The sequence below is a fragment of the Pelodiscus sinensis genome, chromosome 2 (assembly GCF_049634645.1).
Source record: "Pelodiscus sinensis isolate JC-2024 chromosome 2, ASM4963464v1, whole genome shotgun sequence".
Classification (NCBI taxonomy): domain Eukaryota; kingdom Metazoa; phylum Chordata; order Testudines; family Trionychidae; genus Pelodiscus; species Pelodiscus sinensis.
This window is the reverse complement of record NC_134712.1, coordinates 19,501,334-19,524,297: the sequence shown is the minus strand read 5'-3', so window position 1 is coordinate 19,524,297 and position 22,964 is coordinate 19,501,334. Positions and strand designations below refer to the sequence as shown.

At 42.2% G+C, this 22,964-nt stretch overlaps 1 protein-coding gene across 1 annotated transcript in view; it reads left to right on the top strand.

Moving 5' to 3' along the window:
* FAM91A1 (family with sequence similarity 91 member A1) overlaps positions 1 to 4,184 on the top strand; it is a 60,995-nt gene extending 56,811 nt beyond the window's left edge. Inside the window, exon 24 of the mRNA XM_075920161.1 lies at positions 1,916 to 4,184. Within this exon, the coding sequence (XP_075776276.1) occupies positions 1,916 to 2,107 (192 nt within the window). The 3' untranslated portion in view covers positions 2,108 to 4,184. The remainder of the gene's footprint in view (positions 1 to 1,915) is intronic.
* The last annotated feature ends 18,780 nt before the right edge of the window (positions 4,185 to 22,964 follow it).

Sequence of the window (22,964 nt, the reverse complement as noted above, 5' to 3'; positions counted from 1 at the left end):
GCATATATTCACACCTAATTTCTCTGGGTCAGCAACAGAAGGAACTAAGGCAGTAAAGGGCCAGTGCCCCTTTTTAGGGCCTTGCTCTCCGAACATTCAAAGGTTAGGAGAGGGTGCGTGTGTGCTCTCTTGGAGAATTTTTTTTGTTAAGCTGCATTGGTTGGAGCATTATCCGTTAATGGAGATATGCAGAATCATCTCCCAGACCCCTAGACTTCAAGCTTAGAAGGGATCATCGTAATAGTTTAGTCTGACCTGCACATTGCAGGCCATAAAATCCCACATACCTATTGTTGTAATAGACCTCTAACCTCTGGATGTGTGATTGAATTCCTCAAATCATGGTTTAAAGATTTAAAGGTACAGAGGATCTACCATTTACTCAGGTTCACTGATAGGCAACCTGCAGCCCACTGGGGCTCACCCTGTAGACCCCTCTGTCTGGCCCCTTCTTCTCCCTCCCCCCCAAGCCTCTCACACTGGAACTGCACACTTTCTTCTACTCCACCTTTCTCCCACCACTCTTGGAGTGCACAAATCACCTGATTTGTGCTCCATCCCTGCTTCTTTCCCCCTCTCTGAGAACTTGCACAGTCACAAACAGCTGATTTGCTACATTCCAGCTCTGGGAGGGATGGGAGGAGTAGGAAGTGTGGGGCTCCAGTGCCCAAGTGTGGGAGAGGCTTGTGGGAAGGTGGGGCACAGGGGGTTGTGGGCTGCAAGTGGAACTCCAGTAAGCTCCGGGCTGCTGTGGCCCACGGAGATGAAGGAGGGCTACTCATGCAGCCCACTCTCTGTTTTGGTTGCCCATCGCTGCTCTGGTTCTAACCAGGGATGTAAGTGAGTAGTTGACTACCTGATAATTCCTTTTGTGGTTAGATACCTGTCTTTTGTTTATACTGAGGAGGTATTGAGTTTCCTTCATAGGTCCTGCTTTAAACTCATTAGAAAAAGAAGCGAGGGAGTTTTTTGCTTAATTCAAATGTCCTGTGATGTAATTCCAACATATACAGCATTATAGAAGATACAATTTGAGGAAAAACATAAAGGATCTTAACATTCTAAATTCTATATCCAAATGTAAGGAGCACTGAAAACAAGCAAGAACTAAAATGATAGAGATTATTATCTGGAGGTGTAATCAGAAATCGGTAGAGGCAGCCACAAAACTGGCATGAAAAGTACAGGCGGTTTTGTATTTATAAAATACGTTGCATGTGAAATCATATAAAATTATAATACATTATGAGAGAGGGGTATGTGTGGAGGGGTATGCTAGAGAGTTTGATGAAGAAATACTTTTGGTAAGGACTCCCGAAAAGAAAAAGTGGAAGAAACTACCAAAAAAATTCTTATTCACCTTCTCTCATACTTGAAACCACAGAATATGATACTTCTGGGGAATTCTGGTTAGCCAGAATGAGAGAGAAATGCATCTTAAACATGCATTGATAATTAAGTGCTGACTTTTTGTCTTGTACAAGATGCAACTAGCAACTGGCTCATAAGGGCCTGAGGGTAAGATTCATGCAGGATGAGAAGGAAGCAAAACTTTGTAAATATTATTAGACTCTGACACTAAGGCAAACACCAGCTTCATGTGTGTTTTTTCAGTGGCTAGCTGCTTACAAGTGTTCTGACTCAGATAATTTAATTCCACTTTGGATTTTTCCAGAAGCATTCTTGGACCTGAAAGAGTTTGTACACAGATGTAGCAGAAGAGTCAAGTAAAGCTTGACACACATTCAGTGGTGTATGTAATTACCTATATAAAAATTCAAAATTTCAGTGGCTTAAAGTAACATTCGTAGAACATCCAGAATGCAGACATATGGCTTAAATGAGCTAATAGAACTCCAGTTAGTTGGTACTTTGTTCCTATTTAAAAACATTGTATTTTTCCCTTTTTCTTTAGGAAAGTATTTCAACACTGGATCTGCTTTCTGACACCAGTTCAAGTTTATTTTCACAACCTACTTCTGCTGATGTGGGAGTTCCACTTCCTGCCAAGAATCTTATGTTCAAAGAAGGCATGTTATCTGAATGGAATGGACGATCACCTTCCCCAGTTCTTATTGCAAACATACCTAAAGAACAAATCAAATAGTTTGGGGTCACCAAGCCTTGCTCACTTAATGCCTTTTTTCTTTGTCTATTACAATTAATTTATAGTACCGACCATGAAGAAGTGTTTTAGTGCTGCAGGATAACCCATATGGAAGTAGTGTTTTAAATTGTGTTGTGTTGCACTTTGGGAAAATACACTGTGTACAGCTAGTTTATTCATTGGTACATTTCCTGCTGCAACAGAAAACTCTTCAGCTATCAGCGCTATATTTCTATCTTGAGACAATCTCTCTCTTTTATAATTCTAAATACACCCTTTTTAGTTTTTCTGATGATTGTTAAATTTCTATGCTGTCACCACAAAATTGCGATAGTAATTTTATATGTTCATTGCTGTGTCATAAACCCTGTTTAGTTTTGTGTTTTATTACTGAATTCTGCTTATAGGTAAGAGGTTTGACTCTGGAAAAGTTCAGTAGTGCTCAAATAATAAAAATCCAGTATCATGTTGATATTATGGAGCATTACGAATTGTTGCTGATGTCTGCATATTATGTAGATGAGCCTGATGATAATGAAGGTTTGGTAAATCAACATAACAGTAATTAATTGATACTGTTTGTGAGGTCTTAAGTTTTGAAGATATAAAATTCTACTGATGCCTCTAAGAAATCTTGGAAAAAGATTGAGTCATTTTCATACTTGGTTTAACTTCATGGAGAGCAATGGAATTACACCAGTAATTAATTTGGTTCCCTCTGTTCATAGAAAGCTGTTCACTTATATAATACTGTATTTCTTTTCTCTCTCGTTTTATTGAAGCGCTTACATGAAAGTAGGATCTTTGCACCTTAAGCATGTTTTCTTCTGTCATATGCCATGTTGGACCCAGGATATTAGAGAAAAAGTAGGTGAGATAATACGTTTTATTGGAGCAATTTCTGTTGCTAAGAAAGAAATGCTTTTGAACTTACACTGAACAGACCTGAAGAAGAGCACTGTGGAGGCTTGAAAGCTTGTGTGTTTCATGAACCAGAGTTGCTCCAATAAAAGATATTACTCACTCACCTTGTCTTTGCTTCTGTAACTTTATACTCACCTACAGCTGTTCATTTATGTTTGTAACATCACTGTAGAAAAGTGATGTCACAAACCAAAGATTTTAATGGGAAAATAAACAATTGGAGAAGACTTAATATTAAAAGAACAAAGCTTTTGGTTTTTATGTGGGTGTTCACAATAAAGAAAAAATGCAGGAAAAAGTGCAGAAAATCTATAGGCAGGTATATCTCTTAAAATAATTCTTTGTTTTCCTTAAGCCATCAATTATGACAAATATTGACTTAATCATTTCTAGGGTTAGAAGGCTTCTTTCCAAGAGGTAGTAAGAATTTGTGCAGTGTTGCTTCATTTTAATCTAAATCTTACAAGGTGGTTTCCTGTCAGTTCAAATGCCTTGTATCCAGTTAAGATCACTGGGAAAATAACAAGTATATAGAATATTTTGCAGGTTAGTGTCTAAAAACTTCTTATGACTTTTTGTTTACTGGAATTCAGTCATATAATCTTTAAAATTGAACTATGCTGTCAGCACCTGCCTGCAATTTTAGCAGTTATTGGACCAAGACCATGTGCAACATGCAGTGCTGGAAACTGTACATGGTAAATGTTGTAATGTTCAGTTTTTGTATTTGTTATATAAAAGGGTAAGAAGAAAATATTTGATATATGTTTTAAAAGGAAAAAATGCACACTAATGTGATAGAACAGAGATTTTAATTGGAATGGAATCTTCAGTTATTTCCTTATTTGATTAACATTCCTCTTAGGTGTAAATGTGGAGCTTTCTTTCCAGCTGAAAAAAATGGAAGTTGTAAGTACTTTAGCATGATCAATGCAGCACTCGTCTCATATTTGTCTCTTTCCCGTTTACATTTTACCAATAACAGTTGAACTTGCTTATTCTGCACATATTACTTCATGTGTTGATTAGTGTGTACACTACAATAAAAAAGGTTGATTTTTTTTTATTGGCCATGTACAAATTGTCCATATTTTTCAGTTGATGGAGATTATCTTACTACTTTCAAAGGAAATTAAAAAGAAAAAAATAAGAATGCTATATGTTCTTTATAGATATTAATGTAAGGATTGGGGGGAAATAACATAGAAAGAAGACTGATCTGTCTGAAAATTAATATCCTACATGAATAGCATTCAATCTACAGGCTACCAGAAGTGGAGGAACTATACTGAAGGTGATGCTTTACATTTTCAGTATTGTAGTTATTTAAAATAGTGCAGTGAGCTTTTGTAGGTTAGTTAGCAACCTACAACTGTCACCTGTATATTATATATATACAGATATGTAAATTATGTTAGTTCATGTAAAAGTCTGTCTGCAATCTCAAAATTAATGGAAGAATTTTTTTAAATTTTGTTTTTATTCTCCACTATTATTGTTTTTAATACTTATGCTTGGTTGCATGAAGCTAGGCTTCTAAATAAAAGTAATTTGATTTTCAAAATTGCTGAATACTTATAAATGTGACTGTTAATAATAATGAGCTGCAGGTATTTGTCAGCTTTTCAGAATTGAGCCACTCTTATTTAGGTGTTTTAAGATGGATTTAGAAGTGTAACTGTAGCCACAAAGGCATGGAAATTTTACTGAATAGGTGAATACCAAAGAAAGACCTTAAAATAGCATAAATTCAACTGCTTAGTACTAGCTATGGTCCAGAGACTTTATTCAAATAATATTTTTGTTTTAAATGTGGAGTAAAATAAACACAGGCAAGACATCCATTCAAACCACAATAATCTTTTTATATTGTTGTTACGAACAAAGACAGTATAATAATTTTTTTCTTCAAGTGGGTTAATAATTGTGGAAAATAGAGTTCATAATATTTTAAATTTATTGTAGGCATCCAAGAAATCTATTAAGATAAAGAAAAAAGTGGTTTGTTTTGTGGTTTGGGAATAGTTTGGTCAACCTAAACTGTATTTTAGCTGGATTTATCTTGAGATATAGGAGCCAACTAAAAAGATTGCATTGTGGATTCTATAACTAGCAGTTCAAAAATTCTCACCTTTTTTTGTTCCTTGTTCAGTGTTTCTAACCTAGTTTGTATTCTGAAGGTTTTAAAGTACAACTGTAGCTCAATACAGTTTTTTTTCTGGTAAACTTTGTTAATAGTATACATTGAAATGTACAAAATCTTGTGTTCAATTCAATTATTGGCACATGTAACAAATGTTTACAAATAAAATGTGTTGTAGGTCAAAACATGGTAAACTGCTTTTCCCTTCAGGTGTGTTTCTTCTGTATATGACAGTAAAATGTGTCACCTACAGACTGAAGCACCAGAAACCAATTATAGTAATCTTTGCAATATATTATCATGGTATCTTCAACCCTTGTAGTGGCACAATCTTCAGACATTTAGTTTTATCAGAAAATAAGTTCAGTCATTAAAGTATCTTTCCTTCTAAACCTTCTTCTCTGTTGGTTTTCAGGGTAATGATCATAGAGCACAATAATTGCACCCTGTAGCTCTGTCCAGCCATGATTCTTCCACTTAAGAGCAATATACTTCTTGACACCCAGCTTTGGTTCCATATCCTCAATTAATTTATCCTCAGAGAAGACACTAACCAAGTACCATTGAGTTTTCAAATTGGGAGTTTGATCAGCAAAGGTCTTAAACTACATAAAAAAAAAAGTGTCCTGTGGCATCTAAAAGACTAACACATTTAATTAGGACATAAGATGTGGACTGCAGCTCATTTCATCAGATGCCACAGGACTTGTTTTTGCTGAAACATGCTAACACTGCTACTTCTCTGAAGGTAGTTTTGTTTCCAGCAGACTCGGGACCTAAGCAAAGCACTTTAAAACATGCTTCACTCCCACTGACTTCAGTTCAGACTTAAAAGTTAACAGGGTAATACCAAGTACACTTAGAGCCAGCTTTGAAGAGTATAGAAAATGACAAAATTATTACACAACTTTAGTATTCAGATGTGAACTTTTTTCTCTTTGCGTGTCGATTCAAGCCAATCAGGTAACTATCACGTTATAGAATCTCAGGACTCTGGTACTTGAATCCAGAACCCATGAAGCTCAGGCTAGTGGCTGACTTAAAGAAAGTTAATTTGTGTTTTTGAGTATAAGAAAGCTTTTGAACTTTTGTTTATAGAAGAAGAGAAATGAGATTCCTCCTGCATTAAGCATCCTCTTTGATCATTTCTGAACTCTGGCTTATAGCATAATGGCAATTATAAAGAAACAAGTGGGGGGGGGGGGGAGGAATGAAGAGAACCATTAGTGCTAGATATGCTCAAATTAAATCTCTTCACTTTACCACAAAGAAAACACTAAATCAGTTTGCATATATACTATGTAGTGCATATGTCAAGCATCTACCTATTTGATCTTGGACATCCAGCAGGCTTGCTCATTTAATCCCATAGAACCAGAGGGTTTCAAACTTCAGTGCATTGTGACTTTCTTCTGATGATAAATATTACACAACCCTGGGAGTGCGTAGGGGACGGGCCATGTGCTTCAGCCTCAAGCGGTAAAGGAGCCTAACCCCATTGTCTGGGGCCAGAGCTTGAGCCCCCCACTTTCTAGGGCTGAAGCCTGTGGGCTTTGGCTTTAATATTCTCATTCAACAACAAACAATTAGAGATTTCTTTTCTGCAAAGATCCTGCATGTATCATATTCTTATTTTTTAAAATCCTTGGTTTGGAATCCTACTCATTTGAGTAATTTGTATAAATTACTTTAATAAACAGCATGCCTTGATTACTGAATAATTTATCAAATCTATTTGAGGAGTAAAGCATTGTGGAATATAATTTAATGGGTTATACAATTGGATGAATAACACATTTTTGTCATTTTATTTCAATTGACATTCATCAAATACAGCTGATCTAATACTATGTAGCTGAACAATGTATTAGTTAATATTACCTGTACAGCTAGACAAATAACTGTTTTTTATTTCTTGGCAGTGAAAAAATGCAATTTGTGTTTTGTTTTGTTTAATTTTTGATGAATTGAAAGTCATTTGTTGTTTATCCAGATCATGATTTCAAAACCTAGGTCTCATATATTTCAGGTGAAGGTCCTAATCAATAGGATAAAGATTATAAAGGGTGGGTATAGGGACAGCAGAGTAGCACTGCTGCCTCCTATGGCCATTTTGTGAATGGCCAAAAGTATTTCTTTCAAACTCACAACTTTTTAGGCTTAGCAAAACTACATATTTGGGGTAAATAAACTAGTTGAAATACTTTGCCCAGTTCTAATGATCATTCAGTGCACTCTGATGTCTGTTGGCGTAGATGGCAGGGATGAAAGCAACAAAGGATGTGACAGAGCTAATGACAGCAGTGATAAGGGAGCTCATGAAACCAGAGAATGACAAGAACAAGGAGGGAGTCCAGGATTGAAGTGACCTGGGTGTTACCCTGGGACGCAGTAATGATTAATTTTGAAACCTAATTTGGACGCGCTCTAACTTGAGATGATGTTAAATGTCCCAAGTCCCAGAAGAGAGCTCGCCTGAGGCTGATTACTCGAGGCCGTATCTATCACCGACACGGCTTTTCCCGGAAATAAGACACACGAGACTTAATTTGGGGCCCAACCATATATTGTAAAATTTGAAATACAGAACAGCAGGTAATAACTTCCTAAACAGTTCCCTCCCTATCCCTGAAAATTAAGAAGATAGAAAAGATCCCTAGATACACAAGGTATATACTTTACAATCACGTGGCGTAGACAGATGAGGAGCTCACGACCTCAATACCGCAGCTAATTGCAAGCCTTGGCAGAGGAACTGTGAGGAGTCCCACGATGATGACACTGGACCAAGCCCTCTGGATTATGGTAGGCAGGCTGTAGATTATCTGTCGAAGGCCTTGCGCTCTCCGAATGTAATCTGTGGGAAACCAATTGGTCTTCAGACCCAGGAATACTCCACAGGTCACCAAAGCCCCCAAAATACCCTCCACTCTCACACTAACACATGACTGTCTACACTCACACTCTTTCACTCTCTCATACACACTGACAAGGAAAACTTCTACGGAACCAAAAGAAAAATGGATCTGGATCAAAAATCAAGGTAGTCGCTCTCAGATGGAGTGAAGAATCCAGAACCAGAACTCCTGTTTAGCCAGGGTATATAAACTCTCTGAGGCGGGAAAACCTCAAGGGTGCTGGGTGCACAATCTTGCGGGTGGTGTGCATAGATTTTGAGCTGTGTGCAAAGCCATTTGGTTCTGAGTGCACAGCTGTTTGGGGCTGAGTGCAAAGCATTAGTTCCGTGTGCAGTGGGCAAAAAGGCGGGAAGCTTCTATCTAGTCCCTTTCCTTAGTCCGGACTAATGTAGATAGTCCGAATTAACTACTAGTTCGAATACCTTTAGTTAGAACCAATATCTCAGTTCAATATAGTCAGCACTCATAACAACTCACAAGTTTCTTTCACCCAACCTTATAACTCTCAACTGCAAACTGAGGTAACAAGGGAGTTGAGGATAATGGTAGAAACCAGGGGAGTGGTGGTAACATGGCAATGGAGCCCAGGTTGGAGGCAACAGAACTGATGACATTGGTGGAGGCAGGGAAATGATGGGGACTGGGATGCAGCCAGAAATGCAATTACCAAGAAACTGATGGTGAAGATTAGGACGGCAACAGAGAGGGTATAATGGGGAGCAGAATGGTGATAACGAGTGCATGATGGTGATGGAGCCCAAGTTCATGATGAGGACTTTAGGGAGGCTGAGGACGGAAGGGACAGAACCTAGGATGGCGGTGATGGGGGTAGCAGTGGAAACCAAGATGGAATTGATGAGAGAGGTGAAGAGCCAATATGGGGGATAACAAGGAAGCTGATGACTATGGTGGAACCAAGAATGGCAACTCATGTGATGAGAGAGCCAAGGATGGTGGGTAGAGCCTTGAATGCAAGCGAAAATTATGGAATCAAAGTTGGTGACAGTCCAGGACAGAAGTGACAAGGGAGGTGAATGAGCTGATGATGGTAGTGGTGAAGAGAGCTGTTGATGGGGCTTGCCAATAAAGTCAATATGGCAGTGCAGCAATGGGGCCCAGTATGATGGTAACCAGGAGGCAAATGAAGGATGTGACCAAAGAACTGATGACTGTGGCATAGCCCATATCAGGGATTCAATGGCAGGAGCAGGGCTCAGGATGGAGATGAGGAGGGAACAGAGAGGTGTAACCCAGGACAGCAATGAAGATGGCAGAGCTCTGGCTAGTGTCAAAGAGTGATGGAGGTGTTAAGGGAACGGACAGCAATGGAGCTGACAACAGCGAAGAGGTGAACGATGGAGATGAGGATGGTGATGGAACTGAGTGTGTTAATTATGGAGCTGATGACGGTGGGGGTGTGAGGATGATGAAAATGGTGTCAATGCAGCTTAGGACAATTCGGGAGTCAGGGAATGTTCTGGCAAGCTGGAGGAGAAAGGCAAAAACATCTGTGAAGTGGATTGTAATGGCAAAGACAATAATGGAGCCAGGACACACAGGAAAGTTGTAAAGTGTGAGGCATGAAAGTAGAGACAATGAGGTGCATGTGGCAGCTGGAGGAGAAACTAATGAGAGAGGTGATGGGGGGGGGGGAGAGAAATGAGACAAAACTGGAGTCAGGCAATAAGAAGGTGGAAACCTGCATTTGTCATAGTAGGGAGTTGTGGATGCGCTTTTCCCCTGTGAGACAAGGGGTGCACTTGCATTGTGAGGGGAAGCTGGAAGTTGAAAGTGACCAGTTTAATTTGGTGAGTGATGAGAAAGGGACTGAGGTAGTTTAGTTTGTGAGAGGGATGTGAAGTGTTGTGTAAACAGCCATACCTTGTCCCCAATGGCAATGAGATTAGCCTGCTGGCAGCAGTCCCCAAATCATTTAGCCTTAGATGCATCCAGATGGCTAGCTTTCTGGAGAAGGGATGCTATCTCCAAGGCTGCAGCACTCAGGTGCTTCCTCAAATCCCTGGCATGTACTATGGGAATCGGAGACAAGCTCTGCTTTGTAAGCAGTCCTGGTGACAGGAGTGGTGGTACCCAGGGTCAAAGCCAGATGCAGAATCAGGACTGTCCTTAGGGCAAGGCTGAAACCAGAGTCTACGAACAGGCTGTGAATCAGAATTGGAATCAAAGTCCACAGACAAGCCAGATCAGGATGGTAGTCAGAGTCCAGATGCAGGCCAAAAGTCATAAATCACAGAACTGGAAGGGACCTCGGAGATTATGAAGTCCAGTTCCCTGCTCTCACAGCAGGACCAATCACTATCTAGATCCATTCCTGATAGATGTCTGTCTAAACTGCTCTTAAATATCTCCAGTGATGGGGAATCTACAACCTTCCTAGGCAATTTATTCCAGTGCTTACCCACCCTGAGAGTTAGGAAGATTTTCCTAATGTCCAACCTAAACCTCCTTTGCTGCAATTTAAGCCCTATGCTGCTTCTATCATCAGAGGCCAAGGAGAACAATTTTTTTCCCTCTTCCTTGTTAACACCCTTTTAGAAACCTGAAAACCGCTATCATGTCCCCTCTGTCTTTTCTTTTTTAAACTAAACAAGCCCAAGTCAATACTGCGCTGGAGGCAGGTGCAGTCTGGAGCAGGTCAGGAACAGGGCTGAAGTTGCACTGACTGAGGCTCTATGGGTCCCCCTCCAATATAAAGACCTCCTTATCCCAGTCCAAGAGAAGTTATTGGACCCAGGTCTCAAGAAATGTCAGGGGACAACAAAAGAAAAAAGGATAGGAGTGAGGGTCACAGGGTCAAATGCTGGAATCCAGAAGAGAGAACCTTGGACCATGTCTCCTGCTCCTTGAAGGTGTCCTGGATGCTAGCTGATATGACCCAGAGGAATTCTGCCTGGAGATGTGACTTCAGGGAAGAGTTGAAATAGGCCTCATAGTCGCAAAGCACATCCCAATTCAGCTTCCTCCTCCTGGTATGGAGGATGGTTACCCTGGCTAATCTCAGGAGGTTGGTGAGGTCTTGCAACTGTATGGACTCATGAATGGTGTGTGCATATGTCAAGAGGTTCATAGAAAAGTCTAGCCAGAATCTGAGGTGGTGGTTTTGGAGGGGCTAGAAAAGGGGCTGGGACCTTGTGTGGTTGGGGTAGATGTACACCAGGGTTTCCCTTTGCCACAAAGGGGGCAGGCATTGGGTGGAAGGGTGACCCATATGAGTTGTGTGCCCACAGTCCATGAAGGAGTTGCCAATTAATAGCCCCAGCAGGTTGTGAAACTAGGGTGGAAACAGACTAGCCCACCAAGTCTCCTCACCTTCCATGGATCATGGAGGTCCCCCCACTTGGTGTTGGGATGGGAGACAAAGGTGAGGAATTGAAGGGAGTGGCACATGAGCATGTGCAGCTATTTCCTAGGAACAGTCTAGAGGTGGGCTGGCAGCAAGCAAGTCATGCAGCCTGCTCAGATGGTGTGAAGTGAGTGGCTGAGGAGGCTTGCAGGGCATGGGTCCAATGAAGTCCAAAAAGTCTGGGGTGCAGGTTTGCAGGGAAAGGCACTGGAGTAGTCCCATTCCCTTCTGCAGCCTTCCAGCCACTCTTCCCCCAGGTTATGCCAGTTCTCAGATGGGAAGGGATAGGTGGTGGCCTGCTGGCTCTATCTGGGTGTCTCTTTCTGTCACCTATCCCTAAGAGCTCAGTTGTTAAACCAATCAGGAGGGATGTAGAAGAGATGCTGGTCTAAGTTCCTGTTCTGCCTTACTGGGTATCTGAACCATGACACAGTCTCGGTCAGATCCAAAGCAGAGCAGCTTCAGCAGGAGAAAGTGAGAGAGCCCTGCCTCAGAATATCAATATCTTCTTGGTGGTTAGGGCCTCACTTTGGGTGTAGAAGATGCAGCTTCAAGTCCCTGACTTGATGCAGGCAGAGCTGGGTTTCTCTTATCACTGTTGAGTTTCTTAACCATTAAGGTATTGGACAGTCTGGGGCCTTAGTTTCATTCTCTCTCTCTGACCAGAAATTCTATTCTGCATCCGAGAAAGCTTCCTAAAGAAGGCATAGTCAAAATAGACCCTTTTCTATTTAAAGTTTCAGTTCTGATGAATCAGCTTTTGCTGAATGGAAAGAAATATATAGTTGAAAAATTCCCAACCAGCTGTTTTTATCACCAAGCCAAATAAAAAACAGAGCCAAACCTCATTCGAGGCTCTCTTCACAAGCCTGGCTGTTTCTAAAAAAAACCTATTGGCTAGTAGAGTTAAAGACAACAAGGAAGAGTTATAGAAACAAAAAGAATCCTGACAAAGGTTAGTTCGTTACAAGATGGAAATGGTAGAATTAACAATAATGCAGAAAAGCCAGAAGTGGTCAATAGATATTTATATGGGGGGGGGGGGGGTGTGAATTAAATAATCTCACCACATGGTGGTGATATCACATTCCATTTTAATAGCTCTGGAGGATGTTAAATAACAGCCACTTAAAGTAACACATTTTTACATCAGCAGGCTCAGATAACGCATATCCTAGAATTTTAAAATTGCTAGCTGAGGAACGTGCTGGGCAATTAATGTTTATTTTTAATAAATCTTGGTGCTCTGGGGCTGCTCCAAAAGACTGGAAGACAGATAATGTGTTTCTCTCACACACCCCCACAGGGCCTTGCAGCTGCTTCTCCTCCCAGCTCTATACGTCTGCCCACTTGCTGCACTGAACTGCGTGGAGCCAGCAGGTGTGCTAGGGCAGTGGCTCCCAAAGTTTTTTATACCGTGGACGAGCAAACTCATTCAAAAACTTTTGGTGGACCGGTATAGAAACATTTGCATATTAATTAAAGTAATTTATTTGCATATTCATTACGGTAATTTGTTTTAAATGGTCACTTTTTTGCATTGCATCTATATACACACAAACTCACCACTTCTCCAAGTCTGCCTGCTTTAATGAGGGCCATTGTTCTTCTTTGCCTCCCTCCTACCTCATTCCCTTTGCTTCAGGAACCCCATCCCGCAGCACCTGGCCACTGGCCCCCAAGCTGCCTCCACCTCTACCTCCAGCCCCTTAGCCCTGCTCAGGCCAAGCCCAACCCATGCCTTGTTCTTCCCAGGCCATTGGCACCAAGCCCTCCTGCCTGCTGGCGCTGTCCACACAGCGGCAGACCTGCCTGGTGTGCGACCAGGCCCAGAGGATGAAGCCCCGGCCCAGCCTCGTGTGCCCAGCTGCCCGGCATGTGGCCCTATGCTGTCACTTACTGGGCTGGGCTGGGTGGTCGGGTGCTCCAGGCCCCTCTGGAAGGGGAAATGGAAGAGCAGCTTGTTGCTGCAGCTGCTTAAGCTCACCCAGATCACGCTGATGTGGCTGGTGCTCTCGCCCTCTGCGGGGCATGTGGAGGCAACACTGCCGCCACCACCACTCTCCCGTGCCTCACAGCTTCCCATGCAAGCGGCAGCCACGAGTCCTAGAAACACCCCAGCTTAGTGGCCTAAGGGGACCCCTAAAGAAGCAAAGACTGGTGGACTTCCGGTTCCATGCATATGCTCTGCGGCTGACTAGTGCTGCTCCTCCGGCCTATGCTGTGGTTGGGTGGCACCTTCCCTGGGGCACCCACCCACTGTGCCACTCACCGTGCTGTTGCGTGGGGAAGTGGGTGGGTGGAAAAAATTTTGTGTGCAGGTGCACGCTTCTCCAGCAGGTTGGGCTCAAGTAACAGCTGGGGGCATGACCTGGCAGTGTGCCAAGCCCTGGCAAGCAGCGGTTCGCGGTCTGCCACCAGTCTGCAGACCAGTGGTTGGGAACCACTGTGCTAGAGAGCTTGACAAATAGATGGTTAAGGGATGTCTAGGTTGCAGTCTATAAATACCGTGACAGGGAACAAATATTTAATAATGGGCTCTTCAATCTAGCAAAGATAGGCATAGCATGATCCAATGGCTGGAAGTTCAAGCTAGACAAATTCAGCTGGGAAATATGGTGAAAATTTTTAACGGGGAGTGTAATTAAACATTGGAACAATTTCTAAAGGTTGCGGTAGGTTGTCCCTCCGAATTCAGATAGAATGCTTTTCTAAAATGCTCTAGGAATTATTTGGGAGGTGCTGTGGCCTGTGCTGTATAGTGCTACGTCTAGACTACGGGGTTTTTGCGGGATTCCAGAGGTATTCCGCAAAACCCCCGCTGCATCCAAGGAACATGATTGCTCTTCTGCTTTTTTTTTTGCGGAAGAGCAAATGCGGTCTTTTGGGGAGCCCTGTATGCCTCGTTTCACAAGGCACAAGGGCTCTGACGAAAGAGGAGGCTTTTCTGCCATTTGGCCCTGACTAGACAGAACCAGAAAAGCCTCTTCTGGGGGGGAAGAAAAAGTGGAAAAAGCTACGCAAAATGCAGAGCACATTTCGCGTAGCTTTTTCCACAAAAATGCCGCAGTCTAGACCTAGACTAGGAGGTCAGACTAGATGGTCAGAACAATACCCAGGGCCATCCCTAGGAAGTGTGGGGTCCAGGATGAACCTCCCCCTCCCCAAACACCCTTTCTGCAAGCCCTGCCTCTTCCCACCCCTGTGGAAGGTGGTTCCATCTCTTCCCCCAAGCTCCCTCCCCTGAGTGATATGACTGGGAGCCAGCAGAGAGAAGTGGGCTGGGGCCAGGTTGCTCTGCTTTGAGCTGCTGCCGGTGAGTGTGGGGGAAGGCTCAACCCCTGCTGCTGATGTCAGGCCTCCCAGTAGTCACCCAGACTGCCGTGGACCCTGCAGCCCCCTCCTCCCTGCCTACCATAGGACCCAGGGGGTTGCCCTGAACCGTCCTATGGGTGGTATGGCTCTGACAATACCTTCTGGCTTTGGAACTGATGAATCTCTAAGATCAGGGCCATGAAGAAAGGCTGCCACCAGGATCTGCAGAACAGACATTGTAGCTAGAAGGGGCACACAAAGGAGGTGGAAACAGCTCCAGCTCTGCAGGGGAAGGAAGCAGGAGTTTTCCCAGGTGGCACATTGCTTGTAACAGTATTAGTTTTATCCATGGATTCTATATGACTTGGGACAATAGACGAAGAAGTAAGTCACTGGTGAAGCGATCAGACTAGCTGTGTCTGAATTATATTTTTCAGGGTTCAGGGCTTGATAGGATTGTCTGAATGATACATTCTTTAGAGCTCGGCTTCTGTTGTGGGTTGCCTGTCGCATTCTTTGGCACTGATCATTGTGGCTAGAAGTCTACTTGGATTATCTCTGAATACTTAATCATTTTGATTTGCCGCAGATCCATCCCATCTGGGCAGGCCTCCGTTGCCCTATCACTTGGTATTCATTTATAAAGTGACACAGAAAATTATCATTAGCTTGACTTCTTTATAAGCAGCTTCTTGATGGCTCCTTTTTTTAGAAATTCTAATAATTCTTTGCTCTTGCTGTTTGCTGGAGAAATGCTTCTTTTGCATTCTTCCCAGATAGCTGCTTGTAGGATTTCTTTGAATGTATCATTCAAGGGGATGGAATGGAGGGTTTTGTTTGTGAATCTAAAGATGGTTTCCCCCCATGGTTGTATGTAAAAGGTGATGTTTCAGTGGGGGGGGGGGTATTTTGTTTCCATTTTGAGTCTTCAGAGGAAATGTATCCCAGATCCATTATTAAGCAGATGGCATGATCTAAAATTAAAGCGCTGTCTGTTTGCCTTCAGGCTAGCATGTACCAGCAAAACACAGCACCAAATTGGTTTTGCACTATAACATGTGAAGTGCTGCAAAATATAATTATATTCCCTCTGGATAGGATAGTCTGCAAATGTCTTTGGGGTTGAGTTTTATGCATTAAAATTGAGGAGAATTCCATCTACATTTTGAGCTTGGTCATGAATGGTCATGCTTACCTTAAATTGATTGGTCATTTCAGTGACTTTTTAGATTAGACTCCTCAAAGATGTTTTGGCTTTTCTTTGAATCCAAAGCAACATGTACTCAGGAATTACTAGACAACGAAGGCATATCTACAAGTAAGGAAAGATGCAAAAATTAGCCTCCACTTGGTCAATATTTGTGTTACTTTAGTTTCTTCATTTCTTGAACTTAATAAACTTATTTTATAAAATATCAATCTTCCATGTTAGTTGGAACCAGTTAAGGACATATCCAAAAAGATTGTATCTCTTCTCTCAAACTCTTTCCATTTCACATCTGTAAAATAATTACCTCTCCGTTGTTGGGATTTCTCTAAAGACCTTCACTTATTGGTTCACAAGAACTTGGCTTGATTCTAGACTTGTCACTCAGGTTCTTTACTGGCATACTCTAAGGCTATGTTTACACAGTGTACTTAACAATTACACAGCTGTGCCACAGCAAGGTCTCCTATGTAGGTGCCCTTTTCCAGCAGGAGAGAGTGCTCCTGCCAACAAAATAAAACTACCCCCAATGAACAGCAGTAGCTTTGTTTGCAGGGGAGGGTCTCCCACCAACAGCACCTGTGTGCACGGCACTTTTTTCATCCATAAAACTTTTGGTTATGGGGTATGTTTTTTTTCCACACTCTGACCAACAGATGTTTTACAGTCAAGAATGCAGTGTAGACATAGCCTAAGACTACAAGGAACTGATTAGACTCATGTATAGGGGGTAGGTATAGGGCATACTAAAATCCAAAGGAGACGAGTATTAGGCTATGTGTACACTAGCACTTAATACAGTATAACTTACGTTGCTCAGGGGTGTGAAAAAGCCACCCCCAGGTGATATAAGTTACACCAACTTAAAAACTGCACAGCGCTATGTCTGCAGGAGAGCTTCTACTGCCGATTTAGCTACTGTGCTTGTGGCGTAGTTATGTTGATGTTGTCTTAGAGCAGCTACATTAGTGTGCTTGCAGTGGTGAGCTGCACTGCTGCAAGAGTTGTCTACTGGCTTGCAAATCCGACGACATAGCCAGTAACATTTAACAACTCAGTCTAGTTTATGAAAAGGCAGTTTGATAACTGTGTACCTTGGTCACGGGTTATGCTTTTAAAAGGACTCCTGCTTTTCTGTATGCTGTATCCATGGAAACACATTGTTGGGTTGGGTTTAGTGTTGGAAAGTAGAGGAGGAAATACACACATTGAAATATGTATCTTGTTAGACGTCATGAAAAAAATATGGACTTAGTAAGTGGGATTTTAAAAATTATTTCTAATATATTCCCATTTGCTTGCACTAAAATACCCATACCAGGTTTTCTATAAATATTTAGAATGTCAGTTTAGCAAGAGATAAATAAAATAATTCTTGGTGTATATCTAAAAAAATTGCTAAGATAAAAATACCTAATTTTGACATTGCTGATCACTATGCTTTGTGCTTAATACTGGGGAAATGTTTGATGTACACAATGTGTTGCTTTACATAACATATTTTGGCTCCCTGAAGATGGAAATGTATAAGCTGAAGGCAGTCTCTTAGAATGGAGAAGTTACATACTGAAACTTGCTCCTTGGAACTATTTTGTGGTGATATAGCAATTCCATAAAAGGTTTTTTAAATAAAAATGAAATAGCTACCTGATTAAACAAAAGTTGCATTTACCTTTCATTTTGCTGTATTTTTCACGTACATGAAATACTTAGAATCATAGACTGCTAGGGCTGGAAGGGACCGTGAGAGGTCATCAAGTCTAGTCCTCTGCCCTCATGGCAGGGCCAAGAACCACCATCTAGATCATCCCTGATAGATGTTTATCTAACTTGCTCTTAAATATCTCCAATGATGGGGATTCCACAACCTTCCTTGTGCAACCTACAATTTATTTAAGGACTTAACCATCCTGACAATTAGGAAGTTTTTCCTAATGTCCAATCTAAACCTCCCTGGCTGAAATTTAAGCCCATTGCTTCTTGTCCTAGCATCAGACATTAAGACATTTTCTCCCTCTTTCTTGTCACACCCTGTTAGGTACTTGAAAGCTGCTATCATGTCCCCTCTCAGTCTTCTCTTTTCTGAACTAAACAAACCCAATTCTTTTAATCTTCCTTCATAGGTCATGTTCTCTAGACCTTTAATCATTTTTTTTTTGCTCTCCTCTGGACCCTCTACAATTTCTCCACAACTTTCCTGAAATGTGGCACCCAGAACTAGACACAATACTCCAGCTGAGGCCTAATCAGAGTAGAGTAGAGCAGAAGAATTACTTTCCGTGTCTTACAATGCTCCTCCTAATGCATCCCAGAATATTTGCATTTTTATATTTTGCAACAGTCTCACACATCTTATGTCTCTTATGTCTAGAATAGTGTGTCCACAGGGCAGAGTTATAGCCACTTAGATATAGTGAAATCAATTTTCCACTCAGTAGCTATGCCAGTCAATTTCTGCATGTAAACAGGTCCTTATTGCTTCTTACAGTATCTCATCTGTTTAAAATTTGCTTTGAGCTAAAATGTAGCCTACAGAATCTAAATAAAGTTAAATAACACACAGTTCTTTCTAAGTGAGTAAATTTATTATATGGTAAAAGCATTACAGAGAAAACATATCAATACCATAAGAGAACCTGCACGCAGGCTAATAAGCTTACCAATGATCACTCCAACTCCAGCAATGACTCTAGCGTTTCGAAAAAGCCTCTTTCGAAAAAAAGCATCTAGACTACAACCAGTACTTTCAAAAAAGTAAGCTGCACAGTTTGCATTATATAGCGTTTTTTTTCGAAAGAGCACTTTCGAAAAAAGGCGTTCTTCCTCGTAAAACGAGGTTTTCCGCGATCGAAAAAACGGCAGCGTTCTTTCGATTTACTTTAGAAAGAATGGGGCAGCAGTTTAGATGCAGGGGAAGTGTGGTGGGGGTTTTTTTTTTTGTTTTTTTTTAAAAAGCCACTTTTTTGAAAAAACTCTGTAGTCTAGACATACCTTTCGGTACTACAAGACTAAGAACTCTTTCTGCTGTGAAATAATGAATGGAGGTTTTTCATGTTGTCACCAGCTTAAAGCATTTTGTTTTAATATACAAATGCATTGTATAGATATCATCAAGGAAGAAAATACCAAGATCTGATAATCTGAACTTTAATTCTCAAACCTAATCTGTGCTTCTACCTCTTTATTTGGATAGCAGCGTTACCTGAGAGTAGCAAGATTGAGTTCAGAAAGATAATTTCTTTTGTGCTTTTAATGAAGTTTATTCAGCTGTTACCTTCAATCCTTCCATGTGTGCTAAAATCTACAAAATGTCAGAAGTCAGGAATATTTTAAAAGATGAGAAAATAAATCCCCCCTGAGTCTATTGCTCCAATTATAGCTGTGGCAAAAGTTGAGCTTTATCAGCTAACAATTTCTCATTTGAATCACTGAAGTAGAGGTTGGCACCACAGAGAATATATTTCCTATGCATATTTGTGTTTCATCCTAGTAACAATCTTAAGTTTTATCATGCCAGATTCATTGTAATAGCACTGATCTCTCTTCATTCCAATGACGTTGCCATGGGCGTCACTTTGTGCTGATGTGGGACTTCAGTGTGTAACAGCTTCTAGAATGCATGATTCTGCATAAAGCTATAGCACTGGGGAGAATGAATTCAGATAGAGAAGGATGCAATTTCTGAGTAATGGAAATAATGTTTTAATCAAGTACAATTAAATTAGAGATATTTTTGATCCTTGGAACATCAGACATTAAAAATTAAGCTTCAATCTTTGAAAGTCGCAGGCTTGCACTGGGCATCATGCAGTCTCATTGCATCCTGGTCATCCCCATGGAGATATCAGGGCAGTAGCCTGCATCCTTTTGTTCTCCTGAACAAGAAAATTAGGGTCCCTAACACTATTGCTTGCTGGCACTGAGCTTATTTTACCAACCTCGCCTCTGCAAGTTTAGGAAGAACCAAAAGAAACTAACTCTCTTGAGAGCACATCTTTGACATGACTTTCTTAAATGAGCAATTTTCATCAGTCCTCTGTTGAGCTTAACATACATTGTAACTAACGGTATGTCTACACTTGCAGACTATTTCGGAATAGGGCTGCAAATGTAGGCATTCGGAATTGCAAATGAAGCCCTGGATTTAAATATCCCGCACTTGATTTGCATCTTTCCAGCCAGGCGCCATTTTTTAAATTTACAAGCCCGGAATAACTGCCCATGGCTACACGCAACAGTGAAACAGGCATTTGAAATAAAGCCCTATTTTGAACTACCTGTTAAACCTCATTACAGGAGGAATAACAGGTAGTTCAAAATAGGCCTTTATTTCGAACGCCAGTTTCACTGCTGCGTGTAGATGCGGGCAGTTATTCCGGCTTGTAAATTCCAAAAAATTGCGCCTGGCCGGAAAGATACAAATCAAGTGTGGGATATTTAAATCCCGGGCTTGATTTGCAATTCCAAATGCCTACATTTGTAGCCTTATTCTGAAATAGGCTGCAAGTGTAGACATACCCTAAGAGCAGTCGGGCCAAGGGAAAAGGAGAAAGCAGAGGAGTATGTCTAGTCAGCTAGATGCCAGTGGAGAGGAGGGAGGGGGCTTATGTCCAACTGGCTACATCCTCAAGTCTGCGTTAGCATTTTTATTCCATTGATGAGACTGAGGGTCAGAATTTTAAATAGCCTCACAGTTGGTGGGGAAAGTGAATGTGTGTGTGTTTCTATACACAGCTATACTTACCTAGATATAGATATATTTATCAACTCAGGTTGACTTCCGCATGATTAGTAGATTAATATCTTAATAAGCTCAACATCATCTGATAAAATATATGGGCTCCCTCCTATTCATTGAGTATTACCAATACTGTTTACGGATTCCGTGTGTTTATCTTTTAAATTAACAATAGGCACACATTTCCATCTGTTACCCCAAATGTAGAGCGCTTATTCCAGACCCCAGATCATGCTGGCCTGAGGTGCAGGGTAGGCAATATTCTTATTACAACCCCTCAAGGCTAGAACCTGGAGATTCAGCCCATTGGAAAGCGGATATCACTTACTTTCCTTTGGGATACACGTCAGACATTTTATGTCTGTGAGAGAGAGAGGTTTTGTGTACGGAAGGGTCCAAAGTTAGGCCTTAAGAGCGGAATCCGTAAACAGTATTGGTAATACTCAATGAACAGGAGGAAGCCCATATATTTTATCAGATGTTGTTGAGCTTATTAAGATATTAATCTACTAATCATGTGGAAGTCGTCAACCTGAGTTTCCACTGCAGGTACCATAACATTTCAAGGTTGATGACATCAAATCCATCTGAAAGGTCTTAAGTTAGCATGGGCTGTCGTTGGTCCAGTGACTCCTATATCAGTACTGCTAAACCTCAGCATTCAAAAACCATGAGTCAGGCCCCTAATATCATGAGATGTTATAAAAACAATACATGTGGAGTCTTTTTCTTTGGTTTTTGAACTTTTGGGTCATGCTTGGGCAGTATGTGACCAGGTGAACCTTCACTGGCAAAGCTGAGGGTATGGGGGCAATTTGATTAGGTACAAAATAATCAGCAAGGGACACAGTTACAAAGGGCCTTAAAAATGAGAGTGTGAAGGGGAGATGGGTGGAAGGAGGGAGGAAAAGGTGTTTGTATGTGTGACAGGGCAGCGCTGCCCCACACTGAAGCCCCAGGAGCTCCCCTGACCCCACTGGCTGAACAGGCTCCACCCCCACAGCCCTGCTGGGCATGCTTGAGAATGAGGCTGGGGATAAAAGCCCGGGCAGGCAGGCCGTCAGGGGGAATAGCCGGAGGGGCAGGAGCTCAGGGAGGAGCTCCTGAACTGCATCTGCTGCTGCCCCAGGAGCAAAGCCAGCCGTTGCAGCCACCCCTGGAGCTGCCCCAGCTACAGCCTCAGCGACCGCACTGGGTGGGGAGATGGTTGGACTGGAACTGAGCTGGGAAGCTGCATGCAGAGGACGGCGCCCAGCGTTGGAGGGGGTAGGAAGGAGCCCAGGGCAGAGGATTGACCTCCAGGAGCTTGGCGTGTTCCGGCAGATAGCCCCACCGAGCAGACAGTGAAAGCTTTTGCTGCCACCAGGGCCCTGGGCTGGGACCCAGTGGAGTGGGAGGGCCTAGGTCCCCCTATCTCCCCACCCCACCACAGCTGTGCTCCCTAGCTTGTGTGGGAGAAGCTCACTGAAGGGCTAGGTCAGAAGGCCCTCTACAACCCTACAGGGGGTTTGGGATTGGGCCTAGAGGGCCATATATACCTCTATAGAGGGACTTGTACTCTGGGGTAACGGGGCTTAGAAGGCCGTATATGGCCTAGAAGAGGGGCATCTAGGTGAAACTAAGGGCAGCTCTGTCTGAAGGGGGCCGTAATCCAGCTGTAGGGGACGTCTGGGTTACCAAAGGGCAGGCCACCCCTCGACAGTATGACATGGTTAAAATGATTCAATGGAAAACTATATTGGCAGTTGTGTTCTGAATGGACTTGAGAGTATCGAGGAGGAGGAGAATAGTGGTTAATGTCCCAATATTAGTAACTAGGAGTATGTCTAGACTACATGCCTCTGGCAACAGAGGCATATAGATTAGGCTACCCGGCATAGGAGAATGAAGCAGCGATTTAAATAATCGCTGCTTCATTTAAATTTAAATGGCTGCCACGCTGAGCCAATCAGCTGTTTGTCGGCTCAGCGCAGTAGTTTGGACGCTCCGCAGTCGACATCAAAGGCATTCGTCGACCTCTCAGGTAAACCTCATCCCAGGGAGAGTGATGTGAACCTGGCCCACCGAGAACTGCCACCTGCCCCGGGCCGGTGGCTAGGGTTGCCAGGTGGCTGAAAGAAAAATATTGTGCCCCTCCCCCTCCCGCAAAAAAAAAACACCGGGAAAAAATTTTGTTGAAGGGGGGGGAACCAAAGTTGTTGAGTGAAAAAAAAAACCAAACAAACCCTGAACACGCTTCATTGGGCAG